General features: G+C 38.9%; 1 protein-coding gene across 2 annotated transcripts in view; it reads left to right on the top strand.

The window, feature by feature from the left end:
- ZFPM2 (zinc finger protein, FOG family member 2) overlaps positions 1–18,102 on the top strand; it is a 440,464-nt gene that overhangs the window by 273,973 nt on the left and 148,389 nt on the right. For both annotated transcript variants that reach the window (XM_053930400.1, XM_045181765.2), the window contains one exon: positions 14,979–15,090. In XM_053930400.1, coding sequence (XP_053786375.1) covers positions 14,979–15,090 — 112 coding nt within the window. The remainder of the gene's footprint in view (positions 1–14,978; positions 15,091–18,102) is intronic.

Below are 18,102 nucleotides of genomic sequence, written 5' to 3'. Positions count from 1 at the left end.
TTTCATTTGTTCTTGTGTAATCAGCGCCGAATTGAGTGAAACTTAGCCTAAAGGCATCTTGGATCTCATCATGAATTTTGCTCACGACTAGAAACATTTACATAGGCGACTTTTTATCTGTGGTAAGCTATAATTATTTCTACAGGTATAAAAATGCCTACGGTCATAAAAATAAGACTATTAAAAAGTATTGCCTGTTTTTCAATATTTTTATGTTACTAACTAGGCTACACTCAGTTCTATTACTCTTATGCCTACTAGATGTCTGACATTGATATTTGGAATCTGAACTAGATTTTTAAGACCCCAAGTTGTGCAGATGTGAGAAATAATTCACTGAAAGCTATAAATTTCACAGTTCAAAAAGCCCCAAAGATTATTAATGAGGCACTGTGCAATTAGCTACACAACACGCAGCTAGGGATCATGCATAATGTAAAGCCGTGACTGCTAACCACTGACTCATGGCAGATCGTTGCAGCTAGTTTCCATGGACATGAAGAATTGATACATAACGCAGTTCCTAAGGAGCTTCTTAATGCTGTAACACCGTGGGAAGAACTTAGTTTCTAGCAGTGTGAAATTGCACAAGTTGTTTAACATTTTAGAGTCTCCATTTTTACTTACACAAATGGGCCTGACAATGTATTTCTCATAGAGTGGTGAAAATTAATTTTAAAAGTAATATAGCACCTACAATTTTAGCACATAGTCAGTGTTTAATAAAATGTTCTAAATTATATATGAGGGGAATGGCATACTTTTCTGCCCAGCCAAAATTCTTCTTTTTCTGTGAATATAGAAACGTATTTTTTTAGGAGTGTTAGAAACATAATTCAAACACTTGCAAAGAATAACATGCTTGGTACTGCTTTAAGTCCATCATATACATTAACTCATTTAATCCTCAATTTTGTGAATAAGTACTTTTTTTGTCTGTATAATTACAGTTGTCCCCATTTCCCTCCATTACTCTCCTCCGCCCTACCCACCCTCACCTCCCACATTCAGTCCTCCCCCCGCCCTGTTGTCTTTGTCCGTGGGTCCTTTACAGCTGTTCCTTGATGGCCCTTCCCCTTCTTTGCCCCATTACCTCCCTCCCCTCTGGTAACTGTCAATTTACTCTTTATTTCCATGTCTCTGGTTATATTTTACTTGCTAGTTTGTTTATTGTCCTTCTTTCAGAAATAAAGAAATTGAGACACAGTAATTAAATAATTTGTCCTAAGTCATACAGCCTCTAACTGAGTGGTGGAGATAGGACTCGAACTCAGCTTGGAACCAAAGCACATGTTTTTAAACTATCTCTTGACTATTAGTAAAGCACATTAAGTGAGGTAATGATATGCCCTCAGAATAGTATACGCATAACTCATCTGGGCTACATTTCCTATGATATTTCAATTTTTGAAAGATATGTTCAATCTTTTTATGATATACTTGATGTGGCTGTAAGAAGAAGTAAATGGGTGTACAGTAAACTGATATTAGATAGAAGTGAAAGTGAATGGCTTCCCAAACTGTGTATATGAAAGATTTTATGATTAAGTTTTAGATATAATTAGTACAATATAAGCTATATTTTATGGACTTTCAATCCAATTGGAGAAAGCCTCAATGTTTTTAATTTTTAAATTAAAGTGTAATCCTAAATTGCCATGAAGATCTCGTAGGAAGGGGCTGTTGTCCACTGCTTCTCTGTTGCTGTGCTTTCATTTACCTGTGGACCATCAAAGAGGCTTTGTGATTTTCAAATGTATCAGACATATGCTTAAAATACGAGATTAATATGAGGTTGTTATTAATATTGATTTAAATATCTGTATGTCATTTAGATGCTTTTCTTATCAATACATTGTGAGCATCTAGAGCAAATGTATCATCTTTCACTTTCTGTTCTTAGAGTTTTCTATGTAGCAGATATTTAATGAATACTTATTGAGTGAATAATTTCTAGTAAAGTATAAAATGAATATTTTAAAAGCAGAAAAGCCTAAATAAACTTCTTAATTAGAAGTGATATAGAGAAGCCCCAAAATAATGCTGATTAGTTATTACTAATTGGAATGAGTTTATACATGAGGCTACATTATTTATGTAGCAAAAATCACATCTGGACAATGCAAAGCAACTTGTCCCAAGCCTTAATATTATTCACATGGCACTAAGTGTAGGATTTAACTCATGGTCTTTGCACCCAACCATGAAGTTTTAATAGATATGTTTGTCACGTTAACATTATTTAAATATCCTTTCCAACATATCCATGGATGCTTTATTCATATTTGTATTCCTTTTTTAAAGAATATGGCTTGAGAAATTTTTCTTGGGGCAGCATTAATAAAGGTTTATCTTATTTGGTTTTGATTTTATAGCATATTCCTTTAGTTGCCCCAAGCCCATCAATATGCTGAATGAAGGTCCCTGTCCTGCACGGGAGCAGGTAGAGGTGAATCAGTTTCATTGGTTGGTGCCCTTTTCTTCTTGTTTCCCCCATTAAAGGCAAGGCAGCGTGCCTCTGGCAGGGAGGGCCAGCCCCCCGTGAGCTGGGCCCCTGACTTTTATTCCCTGAAGTGCAGAATTAGTATCATCCTTCTGCATCTGATGATTTGGGGGGAAATATTGAAGCCCACCCTCATGGTCAGAGTCTCACTTTGAATGCTTCATTTAAGTGTTTGCAATAGCCTTGTTCTTAAATGTCTCAAGATTAATAAGCTTTGTTTGACTACGCTGTAGCACGCTCACACTTCTGCCTACTAGTGTGCTGACCTTTCAATGTTTTGCTCCCAACTCTCAATAACTTGTCTCATAAAAATCTGCCTTCCCAAAACGTGTTATATTTATCACAGTACCTACTATCTAGCTTAACAATTCCATCTGTTTTTTCCATTTTAAAAAGGGATACTTTCTTCTCTCCTATTCTTCCAGTTTTTCCATAGTCTTTTCCCATCAATTACAAATGTCATTAGCAGGTAAATCTTAAGTTCAAACTATAGATTAGTTCTTAATAATTTATGGTACCTAAGAGTACAAATCACAAAAACAACATAATTAAAAGGGACTAAACTTTTATACTTGGTTTTTGAACTTATTATATTATTAATACCAGGATTGCCTTTTGGAGGGGTGCAGCTGACGTTAAGATTGGAGTGGTGATAATAAGGAGACAGTCTAAAAGGTGGATGAAGGATTCATTACAGATTGCAATGGATTGATTCAGGAGGGACAGGCACATTTCAGTATCTCAGGATGACCCTGCACAGGACTGAGCTTTTACTTTCTTCCCCAGAACGCCCTGGGGTACATCTCAAAAAGAGACTGCTGAATAGAATTGACCACTATTTTTTTATGTGTAAATAGACCATTGAGAGTTGAAGGTATATATATATATATTACACACTCTCTATAATTCTTCATACTAACATTTGTATTTTTACCACACCATTCCCTTTGGTATTAAAATACCACAGTAAAGTGAATTAGAATGGCTTTATTCACTGTTTCACCAATAAAAATAGGAGCGTGTCCTTAGGTAAGCATAAGCCCAGTGTGCTCAATTGTCCTATGCCGTATGTCTTCTCTGCACTCAGGATCTGAGTTTAGGCTGGATGAACATTCTACAGGAGAAAGTCTTATAATGATATTATGGTTAAGCTGTAAGGACATATGAGATCATCTTACAGAGAAAGAAAACGAGACCTTGAGAGGTTAAGTGGTTGGTCCCAGGTCACACAGCTGGGACTACGGCTGGCTTTTAGGGTCCCTGCCCCCTGCCGCAGGTTTCTGGGACAGCCTTATGGAAGAGGGGCCGTTTGCTTCTCCCGTCCCAAGGTTTCAGCACCGACACTCTTCTGCACACCGCACTGTGTGCAAGCCCAGATATTCTGCCAGGAGCAAAACAACACTCCTTAAACACTCTGTGACTTTCAGAGCTGTATAAAATAAAAGGTTGAACTTGACGGTTGCCAGCTTGGAGGGAGTAGTTCCTCTTTGGCGCCAAATGTATGTGGAGAACAGATGAGACTGTGGGAGTGAAGTTGGCAAAAGGAAAAGAGAAATGAGTCTATTCTCTTTTTTTATGAAAATGAAAGTATAATAAATATCTGGATAAGTTAGATGTTTATTATTCAGTTCAAGATTCTTCCCATTTGGAAGTGAAATATCTGGGTCTTCAGGGTGAATACTCTTGAATGATAATTTGATATTATTTTTCTAAAGATCACAAAGTGATTCTTTTTCTTTGGAAGTAAAGAGATTATTTTAATGACCTATATATATTGAACTATTTGTGTTCCCTTTCGTGAAAGGTCATCATTTCTTATACTGAAATCCCTATATTTAAGCAGTGACGCATGTTAAGATAATGTGTTTCAACGATTTTGAGACCTAAAAGCAAATATACCTCAGAGAGAATGATTATTTAATTTTTTTGCTTCATAGAGATAAAACTGTCTTTGACATAAAGAGTATGGATATAGTAAGCCAAGACTTCTGTCATTTTATTTCACACTCATTTTGTTTTTGAAAAGCCTCTTATCACGTGTGAGATCCCACATATCACAGTGACCCTGAAGACGTCTGTAAGCAGCTCTCTGGAATTTCCCTCTGGTGCTGTCCGCAAAGGAAACTTTGGAGAACTGTGCTCGGGAGAAGCACAATCTAATGAACCCTTCCTGGATTTCCATTCATAAATCCACTGTGTGCCTGGCGGTGTAGTGCCGTGGTCCTTGTTATGTCACGGTTCTGCTGTCTTTGTGGTTTAGAACTTTCACCCATATTCTAATTGAAAAGTATTCTTACATTTATTTGAGCTTGACTTTGAAAATGTGTGTCTAGCACATCTTTTTTTTTCAAGCAATACAAATTTGATAATCTTTTATTAAGTTGGGTTTTATTGCTTTTTAAGCAATAATTGTAGATGAAATACTTGATATGAGTTTGGGAGTTCTTGAAGTGACCTGTTTAAATCTGTAATTAAATCTGTAATTCATTCATTCTCTTTCTCCCCACCCCCTCAACGCATGCTTTTAGACACAATAGATAAAAGGAAGACTGAGGCTCTCACTCCAGGGACATCCCTTTATTTTCTCTTTTAAAGTGGAAGCACAGGATTTTAAGGGAAGCACGCGACTTACCCGGTCATGTCTGAATGATGCCTGGCATTAATTAGTCATGGAGCCTGTTCCGGTGTTATTGCTGAGCACCTGCTTTTGTATCATTACCCAAGTTATGCTGACCCTAGGGGACCCCACGAAGTAGAATGTGTATGTTTATGTAAAGTAATGCAGTATTTTCTGAAAGAAAAACAATTACTAACCTCAGTAGCATCCAGTTCAAACATTTACATGGTGTCCTGTGTAACTTTTTAAAGGATATTTACTAAGAGACAAGGTTTTATTAGGGGGAAAGCATCATACTAAAAGTTCTATAGTTCCATTCATGTCAGTAATAGGGAGACTACATACCATGCCCATAATTACTGAAAATGAAACTAGGCAGGGCCTTGAGTTACTACTTGATATTTGTTTCAACTCCAGGTAGTCAAAGGTTTTAAGTTGTTTTGCCCCCTTAGGATAGGCTGTTGGTGAAGGGAACTTCTAAATCCAGGCTCACTGTCACAGTTAAAGGGAGAGGGATCAACGTTTTCACGACTGTCGGATCGAATTTGAATTTAATTCCCATGTGGAGGACTCCTTGGATGCATTAACTGAAACTTTCTCTGTGTAAAATTTCCCCTGTGGTTCTGCATGGTGGAGGCACACGCACTACCATTTTTGTGTATAGAGGTGAATAATGCATCTGGGGGAGGTTGGCAGTTTTTCTGGTTGTAAGGATAAAAGTCTAATGTCTGCAGTAATTTGGAAACATGTTTCTGCCCACCCCTCGAATATGTTGTTAGAGTTGAGAGAAGAGAAGCAGCTCTGACTTGTCCAAACAGCTATGAATTTTGTCCAACAGGCCTCAGTGCTGAGCACCTGTGACTCAGTTCTAAAAACAGTACACCAAGAGCATTTTCATCCCATCCAGCCACATCTCACAGCGTTGGTCTGAGATTCTCTAATCAGATTGTGTTGTAATTCCTGAACTCAAGGCAGTGGAGGCCAGTTTTTCCATTAAACGACACATCTCGTTGTTTAAAAAGGCTGTGGTGTCAGGCTCTTCTCATGGGTCAGATTCTCCTAAGACTTCTAGCTCTTCCTAAGCCTCATTTTGGAAATCTTCAACAAATATTTCCAGCAAAGTTTGGAATCCCTAAGACCACATTATGTCACCGGTTTCTTGGGTTAGAATTATCCTCTGTTCTTTACCTTTGGGCTGTCTACTTTTATCTCCATTAACCTTTTGGCTCGAGTATAAACATTTATTGAAGGCTACCTCCTTTGTCGGTCCAGTAACTCCAGAGGTTAGTGAGAAGTGGATGCTAGTCTGACCTCTTTTATCTGCATTAGATGATTCTAATTATTCCTAAGAAATGACACTTTTGACCCATTTTGTCCTTGTCAAGTTTGTCTGGTTGTAGACTGTCTAAGCATGAAGCTCTGAGTTCAGAGAGTGCCCAGGAGTGCAGATGTTTTTAAACTTACAATGTGGAGCCTCAAAAGTACACACTATTTCTTTTTCTTTGTAAAACATGCCAGCTTCACTGAAATTCAGGGCTCCTGTTATGTACCTTGAATTGACTTATTACTGAAAGGGACTGCCTAGATATAAAGTGCAAACTTAACCTGCAAAAACCCCTTGGGCTATTTCAATAAAAACAAAAAAACAATGAAAACCTCTGTATAGGTGAGAATAAGCCAAGCAACACTAACATCACAACAGCTTTTTGCATAAGAAGAGTTTCTTTCTCATGCTCCATGATCACTATGGTGACCAGGGTTTCCTCCTTAAGAGCTGAGAAGATCATATCTGCGAAGGCAAGATATCACAGTGGTCCATTAGTTCTTATAGCTTCAGTGCAGAAGTGACAGGAGTCAGTCCTTACTCAGTTTCATTGGTCAAATGAAGTCATATGACCATACCTTACCTTAAAGTAGACCTGGAAAGTGGAGAGTTGTAAATAAATGATCAACAGCACTAATGACTACCACCACGTTTAAACTGTATAATGATTTTGCCCTGGCCAGGTTGCTCATTAGTTAGAGTGTTGTCCCAATACACCAAGGGTGCGAGTTAAATTTCCAGTCAGGGCACATACAAGAAGCAACCGATGAATGCACAACTAAGTGGAACAACAAATCAACATTTCTTTCTCTCTCTCTCTTTCTCTGTCTCTCTCTCTCCTCCCTTCCTCCCTCTCTCTAAAAATATTAATATAAATTTTTAAAAATTGAATAGTGGTTTTTGTCTTGACTTCTGTGCTAATTACTACAAACATTACCAGTGCCTGATAAATAGTAGGGATTCAATACATGCTTTTTGTACATTTTTGTTTGTTTGTTTATATAAGTCTTCAGCAAAAGTTTGATGTGCCTCTATGGCGTACTGTATACTCTACTGGCTGCTTTATATGACAAACGTTGAGATAGAAATTATTTTCCCCATTTCTCAGATGTGCATTCTGAAGTTCAAAACCTATACCATGTGACTCCAAGAACACTGTGTTCTTTATGCTATACCTCAGCAATAAGGTCAATGATGAATCATGAAATGGTTTAAATTCCTAATGATAAAAGAAGGAATTATTACTCACCACTGTGTTATTTCTTGTACCTTAAGGCAAGAACATTAGACATATCTAATGATTTTAGAATGACGGTGTAGATCTGGTGTTATTCCAACTAAAGGAAAGTTGTTTTATACTTTTGAGCACATTAGATGAAGCAGTTGTCATTCAAAAAAAACCCCATAAGTCAGTAATTCTGAATGCCTTTTGTATTCGTTTTCTATTGCGGTCAAAACGAATTTAAGCCACGTAGTGGCTTAAAACCACACCAGTGTGTCCATTAAAGTTCCGTAGATCAGAGTCCAATGTGAGTCTCTCTAGGCTTACACCAGTTTGTCGGGATGTGCTCCTTTCTCAAGTCCAGGGGGAATTCATTTTCTGTTCATGCAGTTGATTGGCAGAATTGAGTTTCTTGAGTTTGCAGAACTGAAGTCTCTATTTCTTTTTTTTAATTGAATTCTCTATTTCTTTCCTCCCTGTAACTGAGGGCCCCACCCATTTTCTAGACCACTGCATTCCTCAGTTGGAGGCCTCAGCATGCCACCTCCAAATGCAGCAAAGGCAGGGGGATGCTTTTCATGTTGAATCCCTTTGATCTACTGTTGCCTTTCTCCTCTATTAATACCCTCTGTGGATACGTAAGGACTGATGTGTTTAGATTGGGTCTCTCCAGATGGTCCAGGGTCACCTCACCATTTCATGTCCCTAAACCTAAACCACAATTTTCAAATCCCTTTTCCAGGCAGGATGCATACTCACAGGTTTCAGGGGACCAGGGCATGGACATCTTGGGGACCAGTTTTCTGCCTACCACACCTTTTGTGTTTGCTCTCTTTTCCCAACGTCATGTGCCACCTGTATTCTCGGTAGGGTACAGGATAAAGATCTTGGCCTCACTTTATTCATTTGTGAAATTAGGGTGATTAAAATCATTGAATGTCAAGTTGCTTCCACTCTTAACCCTTGTGTGAATCCTTATGACAGAGAGAGGCATGGGAAAGTGAACGTAATGATCAATGTGGATATTATTGTTATTTTCTATTCATGGATTTTGCTGGAGTGTAGATTTCATATAATCCTGACTAACTCCTTCCTTCTCACACTTGGTAATCTTCTTTGAAGGCCGTCAATCTCTACAAAAGTTGACTTCTTCAGAAAGAAATTGACTTACCTCCTCAAAACTGTAATAACTGGTCCCTTGAGATTTTTTTATCTACTTACTTACTTTACAGCTTGGATATAGCTTTCAGCAAATCTTTGGTACATTTTTGCTTTTGCTTTACTGACTTGGATTAAAAGAAATTGTTTTCTCTTCAATTTAGTTTCTTAGTAAGTTCTATTCTACCTATACACAAACATAAGAAATGCTTTCAATGTTTTTAAAGGTATTATGCCTAACTTATCATTAAGGAAAGATGTCAATTAATGATTTTTATTTGTGCCACAAAATTAACTGCTTTAAATCTTAATTTACTCGCATACAAAGTGGAGAAAATGTTTATGCATAACTCCTGGAGTTGAAAAATCAAAAAAGATTCTGGGGGAGTACTTAACATGCAACATTTAGCAAGCACTCCAATATGAACAGCTAATGTTATGTTAATAGTAGTAATAGTAAGGGGGAGTGAAAATCTCATGCCAGTTTGCTCAGGACTTTCCAGCTTTAGCAATGAAAGTCTAACATTTTTGGAAGTCCTTCAATCCCAGGAAAACCTGAGGGTCAGTCATCCTAGGATTAGTAGTTTGAAACAGAGCTAAATATAAATTAATTTTTAGGTAATTAAATAATTACCTAAAAGAAATTATTTCGTCTTTGAGTTTCAATTTCTTTTTTTAAAGATTTTATTTTTTTATTTTTTAGACAGAGGGGAAGGGAGGGAGAAAGAGAGGGAGAGAAACATCAATGTGTGGTTGCCTCTCACATGACCCCTACTTGGGACTTGGCCCACAACCCAGGCACATGCCCTGACTGGGAATCAAACCAGCGACCCTTTGGTTGTCAGGTTGTCAGGCCCGTACTCAATCTACTGAGCCACACCAGCCAGCACTCTTTTTTTTTTCTACTTCCTTAAAGGTTTTATTATTTTCTTTTTTTATTTATATTTTATTGATTATGCTATTTCAGTTGTCCTGATTTTTCCTTCTTTGCCCCTGTCCACCCAGCATTCCCTACTGCCTCAGGCAATCCCCCTACCATTGTTTATGTACATGGGTTGCATGTATAAGTTCTTTGGCTACTTCATTTCCTATGCTGTACTTTATATCCCCATGGATATTATGTGACTATGTATTTCTACTTCTTAATCCCCACACCTCTTCACCCATTCCCCCGCATCCACTCGTATCTGGCAACCATCAAAACACTCTCCATATCCATGATTCTACCTCTGTTCTTCTTGCTTGCTTAGTTTGATTTTTAGACTCAATTGTTGATAGATGTGTATGTATTGTCATTTTATTGTTCAGAGTTTTGATTGTCTTTTTCTTAAATAAGCCTCACTAACATTTCATATAAAAATGGATTAGTGATAATGAACTCCTTTAGGTCTTTTTGTTTGTTTATTTGCCTGGGAAGCACTTTATCTGCCCTTTGATTCTAAATGATGGCTTTGCTGGGTAGAGCAATCTTGGCTGTAGGTCCCTACTTTTCATGACTTGGAATATTTCTAGCCTGCAAAGTTTCTTTTGAGAAATCAGCTGACAGTCTTATGGGTACTCCCCTGTAGCTAACTAACTGCTTTTCTCTTGCTACTTTTAAGATTCTCTCTTTATCTTTAACCTTTGGCATTTTAATTATGATGTGTCTTGGAGTGGAACTCTTTGTATCCATTTTGCGTGGGACTCTGTGCTTCCTGGACTTGTACGTCTCATTCCTTCACCAAACTAGGGAAGTTTTCTTTCATTATTCTTTCAAACAGATTTCCAAATTCTTGCTCTTTCTCTTCTTCTTTTGGCACCCCTATGATGTGAATGTTTGACCCCTTAAAGTTGTCCCAGAGGCTGCTTATACTGTCTTCCTTTGTTTGGATTCTTTTGCCACCTTGTTCTGATCGGTTGTTTTTTACTTCCTTCTGTTCCAAATCATTGCTTTGATTCTTGGCTGCATCCACTCTACTTTTGTTTCACTGTAAATTGTTCTTTATTTCAATAGTATATCCTTCATTTCTGGATATTTTTTATGCAGTTGAGGTCCTCAATAAGTTTCTTGAGCATCCATATAACCAGTGTTTTAAACTCTGCATCTCATAGATGTCTTATCTCCATTATATTTAGCTCTTTTTCTGGAGTTTTGCTCTGTTCTTTCATTTGGGCCATGTTGGCAGCTTCCCTGTGTTTGTTTCTATGTATTAGGTAGAACTTCTTTGACTCTGTATCTTGATAGTGTGGCCTAATGTAGTAGGTGTCCTGTAGGGTCCAGTGGCACAGCTTCCCCTATCACCCATGCTGGGTACTTGAGGTGCACCCTTTGTGTGTGCTGAGTACACCCTCCTCTTATAGTTGAACCTTGATTACAGCTGGTAGGTCAATGGGAGGGATTTACCCAGGACAGTCAGCTGGGAGGATTGACTGTGACCACTGATCACCACCCTCCGCCCTCCGTGGAGGATCAGCTGTGCAGGGGCAGGGTGGGTGGTGGAGCTCTGATGTGGTTTATAGCTGCCGGGTGTTTCCTGGGTGGTGCAGGGCAAGGTCAGCCCCCACCTGTGTTTTGCCCTGGGCCACCCTGCCTGAGCTATAAAGCCATCTGAGATGGCTGCTACTTGTGCTAGGCTTGGAGATTCCCAGGTGAAGCCAAGCTGTGAATCTAGGCTGGCTGCTGCTAGTGCCAGGCCTGGGGCTCACTAAGGCCAGCTGCTGCTTGTTTGAGAGGATTTAGGAAGTTTTGAAGCATGAGCTAAGACCAACCATTCATGTGGAAAAACAGCTTGGGTAGGCCATAAGTTGGGTGGGGCAGAGTTTCAGGGGCATCTCCAGGGCAGGGCAAACAAAATTAGCCAGGCTGATGGAGTCTCAGGTATGGTACTAGCTTGCCTGTTCTGTGGGGGGTGGGTTCAGAAAAGGGACACTGGCCTCTGCTTGCCTTGATGCCAGCCACTTCAGTTCCCCCCTGTATGCTACTGGTGGCTTTCAAGCTTCCACCTCTGTGTTGGATGGAGCTCAGGGGGGTAAGTCTGGGTAGGTGAGTTCATGTGTGGCCTTTTTAGGAGGAACCGCTTGGGACTCCAGAAGTTTTTCCACCAACTCAATCCTCACTGGTCTTTTCAGCCAGAAGTTATGGGGACTTATCTTCCTGCCACTGGAGCCCTGAGCTGGGGGGACTGGTGTGGGGTTGACACTCTTCACTCCCAAGATATCCTTCCTGAATTTTTATCCATCACATGTGGATGTGGTCAGCCCGTCCATGTCTGCACCCCTCCTACCAGCCTGGATGGGTGTGGTTTCTTTAATTCCATAGTTGTCAGACTTCTATTCAATTGGATTTCTGATGGTTCTAAATGATGGTTGTTCTATATTTTGTTGTAATTTTCATGTGGTTATGGGAGGAAGTGAGCTATGTCTCCCTGTGCCACCATCTTGATTTGAAGTGAGTTGTAATTTCTTTGTCTGAAAATATGTATGAAATAATAGAATCCTTATCCTTCCTGCTTAAGCCATCTTTACTGGCTTTACTCTGCTCAGCAATTTCAGCACAAAAGGTTTTGCTTGATAGGAAAATCTGTTTATAACCTGCCCTTCCTTCCTCTTATCAATAATGATAATAATAATATTGATGATGAAGATGATGAGAACTAATGCCTATCTAGAGCTTTCTATATACTAAGAACAGCTCTGAAGCCTTTATAAGGACTTAAAATAAAGAGTCTCAGAACCACTCACCATTTTCTGTATACATGACTCTGATATTCAGACTATGGCCGTGATATTACCAGCAATTGTAAATTCTTCCTGTGTATCCATTAAGGCCCTGCCTGAAAGTCACCTCCTCTATGAAATCCTCCCAGAATCTACAGGACAGGAGTGTCTCTCTTGCCCTTCACTGACACGCAAGCAATTTACTCGTGATGTTGCACTCCCTACTGTGCTACTTTTTGCATTATATCAAACTTTTTTTAAACATATCTGTTTCCTTCACACACGCACAAAAATGCCTGTCCATTATTTCTAGCACCAAGCACAGGACTGGGCTGATTGGTTGTTTGTGGAATGAATGGACGATCAATGGATTTACTTTGTGCTAAAAGATTCCCTGAAGAATTTAAGCGATCAATATCTATTTTTCATAATATCTATTGAAAATTGTAAAAGCTGATTTACTGTGTAGAAATCCATGTGGCATTATGAACTGTGGAGTATGAAGATTAAATAATTTAAAACGCAGATCTCTCCCATGAAATAAGAGAAGACAGTAGAAAAGGGGCCAGGTGCCTATTGTTGAAATCTGTTCTTTAAAATTGGAAGAAGTGGGTGTTACTAATAAGACCACTACCTCCATGCTACGCAGGTTTATAAATGGTGGACTCTGTCCTGTGACTTGTTCTGCTTCCTGCTCAGAGAGCTACCGACCCTGATCTGTGGACTTAACTGTTTCCCTGGCAGTAAAAGGCTGAAATATGCATAATTGAGACCTAGTATTTAATTGGATATGGGCCACTCTCATGTAAGATAGAAAAGCTTGTTTGTTCTCAAATTCTATTTTGAAAATGGGAATAAATAAAAATGGTCACTCAGATTGGTAACCATAGGGACAACTCGATAACATTTTTTGCCTAGCTTGTTAAAAAATTATAATATAAAATTGCTTCTTCCCTGTAGGGCTTTCAGATAACTATTTGTCATGGTGTGGCTTGCCAAATACTAATATACATATTTTAAAAATTAAGACTTTAAAATGAATCAAAATATGAACATGAAAAGTCAGTATGCTAGTATTTCTTACAATTGATCAGGTATACCACTTCTATTTCAATACTTAAATATTTTTTGACTTCTCTTAAAATTTATCCATCATGGTTAATTTTTCTCTTGTATATTTTATGGTATTTTTACCTCTTATTATGCAATGATACTTGAAGAAATGGGTTAGCATTCAATTTTTGCATAGTTTTGAGTATGGCTTTGCAGTTAAAAATGCATCCGTGTCTCATGCATTATCATCGTTGTCATTCAGCGGGCGACCTGGGTTTTCCAGATTCCTCAGAGATTTGAAATGGCCAGATTACATGGAACTCCTCAAGTGCATACTTGTTAATGGCAATTTGGGAAATTTGTGATAGCGCATAACATGTGGGAAAGTCCCAGGCTGGGCTGAGATCTCTTTGGCAGGATCAGATCTAGGTGAAAATGCAGCTCAAAAATTACCTTGAGACCCTCGTATTGTGCTCTGTGTTGTGGCTTTAGATATTTGATATACAGAACATGGGCTGGTGAGTGATAAATGTCTGAATGCCTGTTCACTGTGACTCATCGGAAACTAGATTCTTGCTAGGCTTCCTTGTTTCCTCTGCAGTTTGTTTCCTGCTTTGTAAATGTATCCGCATACTTAAAGAAATAATTCAGGTGGCCAAACAGCCTAAAATGATGAACCTTTAAAGCCTTCTATTTAAAATGTATACCGAAAACCTTTTGTCAGAATTACATCACTCGTCTCCCTGCATCTCTGCTTCTCAGATGGAGAGATATCATGCTTTACTTGCTCTATGTTTGAATTCAGTCCCCATTCCTCTCTTCTAGTCTCTCTGGAGACAATGTATGGTGGATCATTAGCATTATTATCATTTCAGTAATAGTCAGACTACATATCCACACTTAGCAAAGGGGGTTGAGTAGATTTCTTTATTCACTCAGAATAAATTCCTACTCTAATATAAATGTTGCTCAGGATAGAGCTTTGAAATGGATCCTGATTCTTTAAATTCTTTCCTGTCTGTTTCAGGAAATAGTGAGATCCTGTTGATAGTAAAGTACAATGTGTCTAAAGTTCACTTCTAAACACTCCTTGCAATGAAAGTCATCTGCATTCTCTTTATAATTCAGAGCCACAAGAGATGTGTCTAATCTTGGAGATCTGATCCAGTATCATTTAGGGGGGGGAAATCCTTGATAATAATTCTACCATTCAGATTAGTGAAAGCAGTAAAGCTTCACAGCTTCTGTCGTCTTAAAAAGATATCATGAAACAGGGGAATAAGGACTTGGATTATGGTTCAGGAGATTTAGTTGTTTGTAAAAATAAAATGATTAGTACAGCTATTATTCAAGTTTTTAATCAACGAAAGCAAATGGCATCTGTTTGTTATCATTTTTTCTGCAGAAGACAAAGGCTCAGGTCCCAATGGTGCTGACTGCTGGTCCCAAGTGGCTCCTGGATGTGACTTGGCAAGGAGTGGAAGACAACAAAAACAACTGCATTGTGTACAGCAAAGGTAAATGCAAGCTCTTTGGAGCTGTTGAAAGCTGAGCATTGCTAAACCACACATCAGACAAGCTGGAATGGGGGTAGAGAGTTGCATTTCACCCTCTCTTCCTTTTTCTCTTATGAATCTCTTACCTGCGTCTGCAGCAAAGCCTACTGTATTTTTTTTTTAACACCATAAAACAAAAAATGTTATGCCATTAATTACTTAGCAGCATACACATTTTCCTAAACTCTGTACATGTTTGAGTGGCTTGCCGGGTTCCTTCCTTGCGGTTAGTTTTGAGTGATGGCTGGTTTGATGAAATCCCAGGTTCCTCTGTTAGGCACTATCGACCAAAAAATAGATTCCTTGTGAAATTTAGCAATTTGTGTCAGGGCGTTTGCTCCAGGAGGCTCTACATTCCAGGCTGTTTCTTGAAATCAGTCGGGATGGGAGGGTAACTTACAATGAAACTATGGCAAAGGCGGGATTCTTCCCCGTGGTGATTTCTGAAGGGCAGGAGGCAAACAGAAAAGAGGAAGCGGTGGCTTGCAGAGCTTTGCCTTTGATTTGCTCAGTGTGACATCAACCGAGACTGCGTCATACAGTTACACCCTGGCTACAAAGGAGCCGCGCTGCTCCGTGATGGCATATCATGGGATGGACTCTCCAAAGCACGGCCCCTCCTCATGTGTGGTGTGGTTATGGGCACTTTTCTCCATATTCAAGTTACGGACCCGAGCTCTGTACTTTTCCAGTGAAACCCCTAATCTCTCTTCTTTGCAAATATTGCAAAACCTTGTGCTTTTCATGTTTAATTTCTTTTAGCTTTCATTTTTAACCAAATAGACCTACTGAGATCAAAGATTTATTTGCACATTGAACCTAGAAACCATGAAAGCGTACAAGGGAACAAGCAAATAAGCGCCCCTATCAATGTATTAACATATAAAACACTAATCATAACATCAAAGACTCTTAAAAACTTGCTAGAAACAATTACAAGTTGTTCCTATAATCATTACAATTTGTACACTTATAAGAGGATTGCCTTTAAACTACCATAAGCCTTTGAAAGTTGAAACACCGGAAAGAGGGAATTTGCAAGCTAAAAAAAAATCTGCACACCAGGATCTGATTATATTCCTTCTCCTTCTATAATTGCTGGTCTTATACCCACTCATTTTGTAACCCCAAATACCTGTAGGATACCAGTGGGAGCTTTTAGCTGGAAGACAAGGTAGGTTTTCTCAGGATATGTCAATATGATCTATTAAAGTGGAAAGAAATAGTATAGTGAACCAGCCTCCCAATGCCCACATTCAGAATGCAAAATACAAAAGTAACCAGGGATATATGGTCAATTACTGGGAATAAGTTTTTTTGCTCTACAAAATCTTACCTTCGTGTTGGCACTACAATATGCATGAAGCAAGGAAATAGCTGTTCTATCACAGTCCAAATCCAGTGCATTTGTGAATCAGGCATCTTAGAAGAAATGATTGTTACATTGTTACGTAAGGAAAATAGTAACAAAATGGTAGTTCAATGTTCCACGGAGTACTTTATGTCTTTGTATTACAGGTTGGACAGACATTAAATCTTCTGGCAATAAATTTTGAGTAATTTATAGAAGCTTATTAATTAATGAATTAACTCATAAAACTATGCTAGCTTTGTGCATGGATAATAATGGACACCATTTATTGAGCGCCCCTGAATCCTCTCTGTTGGTAATTCCATACCAAATTGTATCTGCTTCTCTCATTGTTCTTTCTTGCCTTGTTTTATGATTATCATTTTATGCAGCTAGAAAAAGAGTAAGTAAAAAGCAAGCTATTTTTCCTGCTTCTCCAATCTACTCTTTATTTACTGAGGGCAAGGACTGGGTCTCAGTCACCTTTTTCTCTTTGGTCTGGCATGCTGCTTATACCCACCATACCCCCCCCCAAAAAAAGCACTAGATAAACCTTGTTGGTTGACTAGATAAACAAATGATGAATGTTTGCCAGAAACTCTAACAGACACATCACATACTATGATGATGAACCCTATGAATTCCTGCCATTTGGTAGGTTTTTAACCTACAAAAGGCTGTTTGATGTTGTTCAACGTACAAGAACAATTGGTTTTGCAGCGCAACTAGCAGGAGCTGCAATGACTACTGCATAAGCTTTATTTCATTTAATCATCATTCAACACCTCCACTGTGGTCATTAATACACTACTTCATTTTAACAAGGTGGAATTAAGAGTCAGTAGGGTATGTAATTTGCCATGGCACATAGCTAATATGCACAGTGGTTGCAGTGGAGTTCACACCCACATTTGTCTAATTTAGAGTCTGAGTTATGCATTTTAGAATATGCTCTCTTCATTAGACTTTTAAACAGCTCAATAAAATAGGTAGGTTTTTTTTTTTTTTTCTCATTTTACACAATTTGATGTTGTGACCTAGGGAGGTAGGGTGGCTGTCCTTGGTCATAGAGAGCTAACAAAGGAGCCAAATTTGAATCCAGGTCTTGACAATTCCTAATCCTGTACTCTTTGTCCTATGTGACTCCGCCTTTCTACCTGCAACTGTTAAATGATGAGTAAACCCTCTTGAACCACTCAGGCCTTTACGCCCAGAAATCACAAAGAATATGATTAGTGTGCAGCTCCCTTCAGTGCAGCTCCCATCTTTCCGATGGGCAGGCACTGGAATGAGTGCTCTGGGCAACACACTTGGGAAAACTCTGCTGTAGACTGGAACCTAAGTGGGCTTCAGAGGCCTGATAATGGTTTCTGGAGTTCAGATTTCCTTTGGTGGGAGGGGATCGCTCACCCAGCGTGAGTCTCCAAGTTATGTGAGTTCCTTAATATCCTAGGACTGTAGTAGGGGTCGTTCCAGTCATGGACAAGGTGATCCCACAAAGTGCCCCAAGGGCTCTGAAGCCTGAGTCTTCGCAGGCTGAGGGTATGAGAGCCTCCTCAAAGCAAATGACTTCTGTAGGTGGAAGGATTTAGCAGTTTAGATTTAGTGTGGACTAAAGTATG

The sequence above is a fragment of the Desmodus rotundus genome, chromosome 8 (assembly GCF_022682495.2).
Source record: "Desmodus rotundus isolate HL8 chromosome 8, HLdesRot8A.1, whole genome shotgun sequence".
In the NCBI taxonomy this organism is placed as follows: Eukaryota; Metazoa; Chordata; class Mammalia; order Chiroptera; family Phyllostomidae; genus Desmodus; species Desmodus rotundus.
Note: the sequence above shows the minus strand (reverse complement) of the source record. Positions and strands in the feature narration are given on the sequence as shown.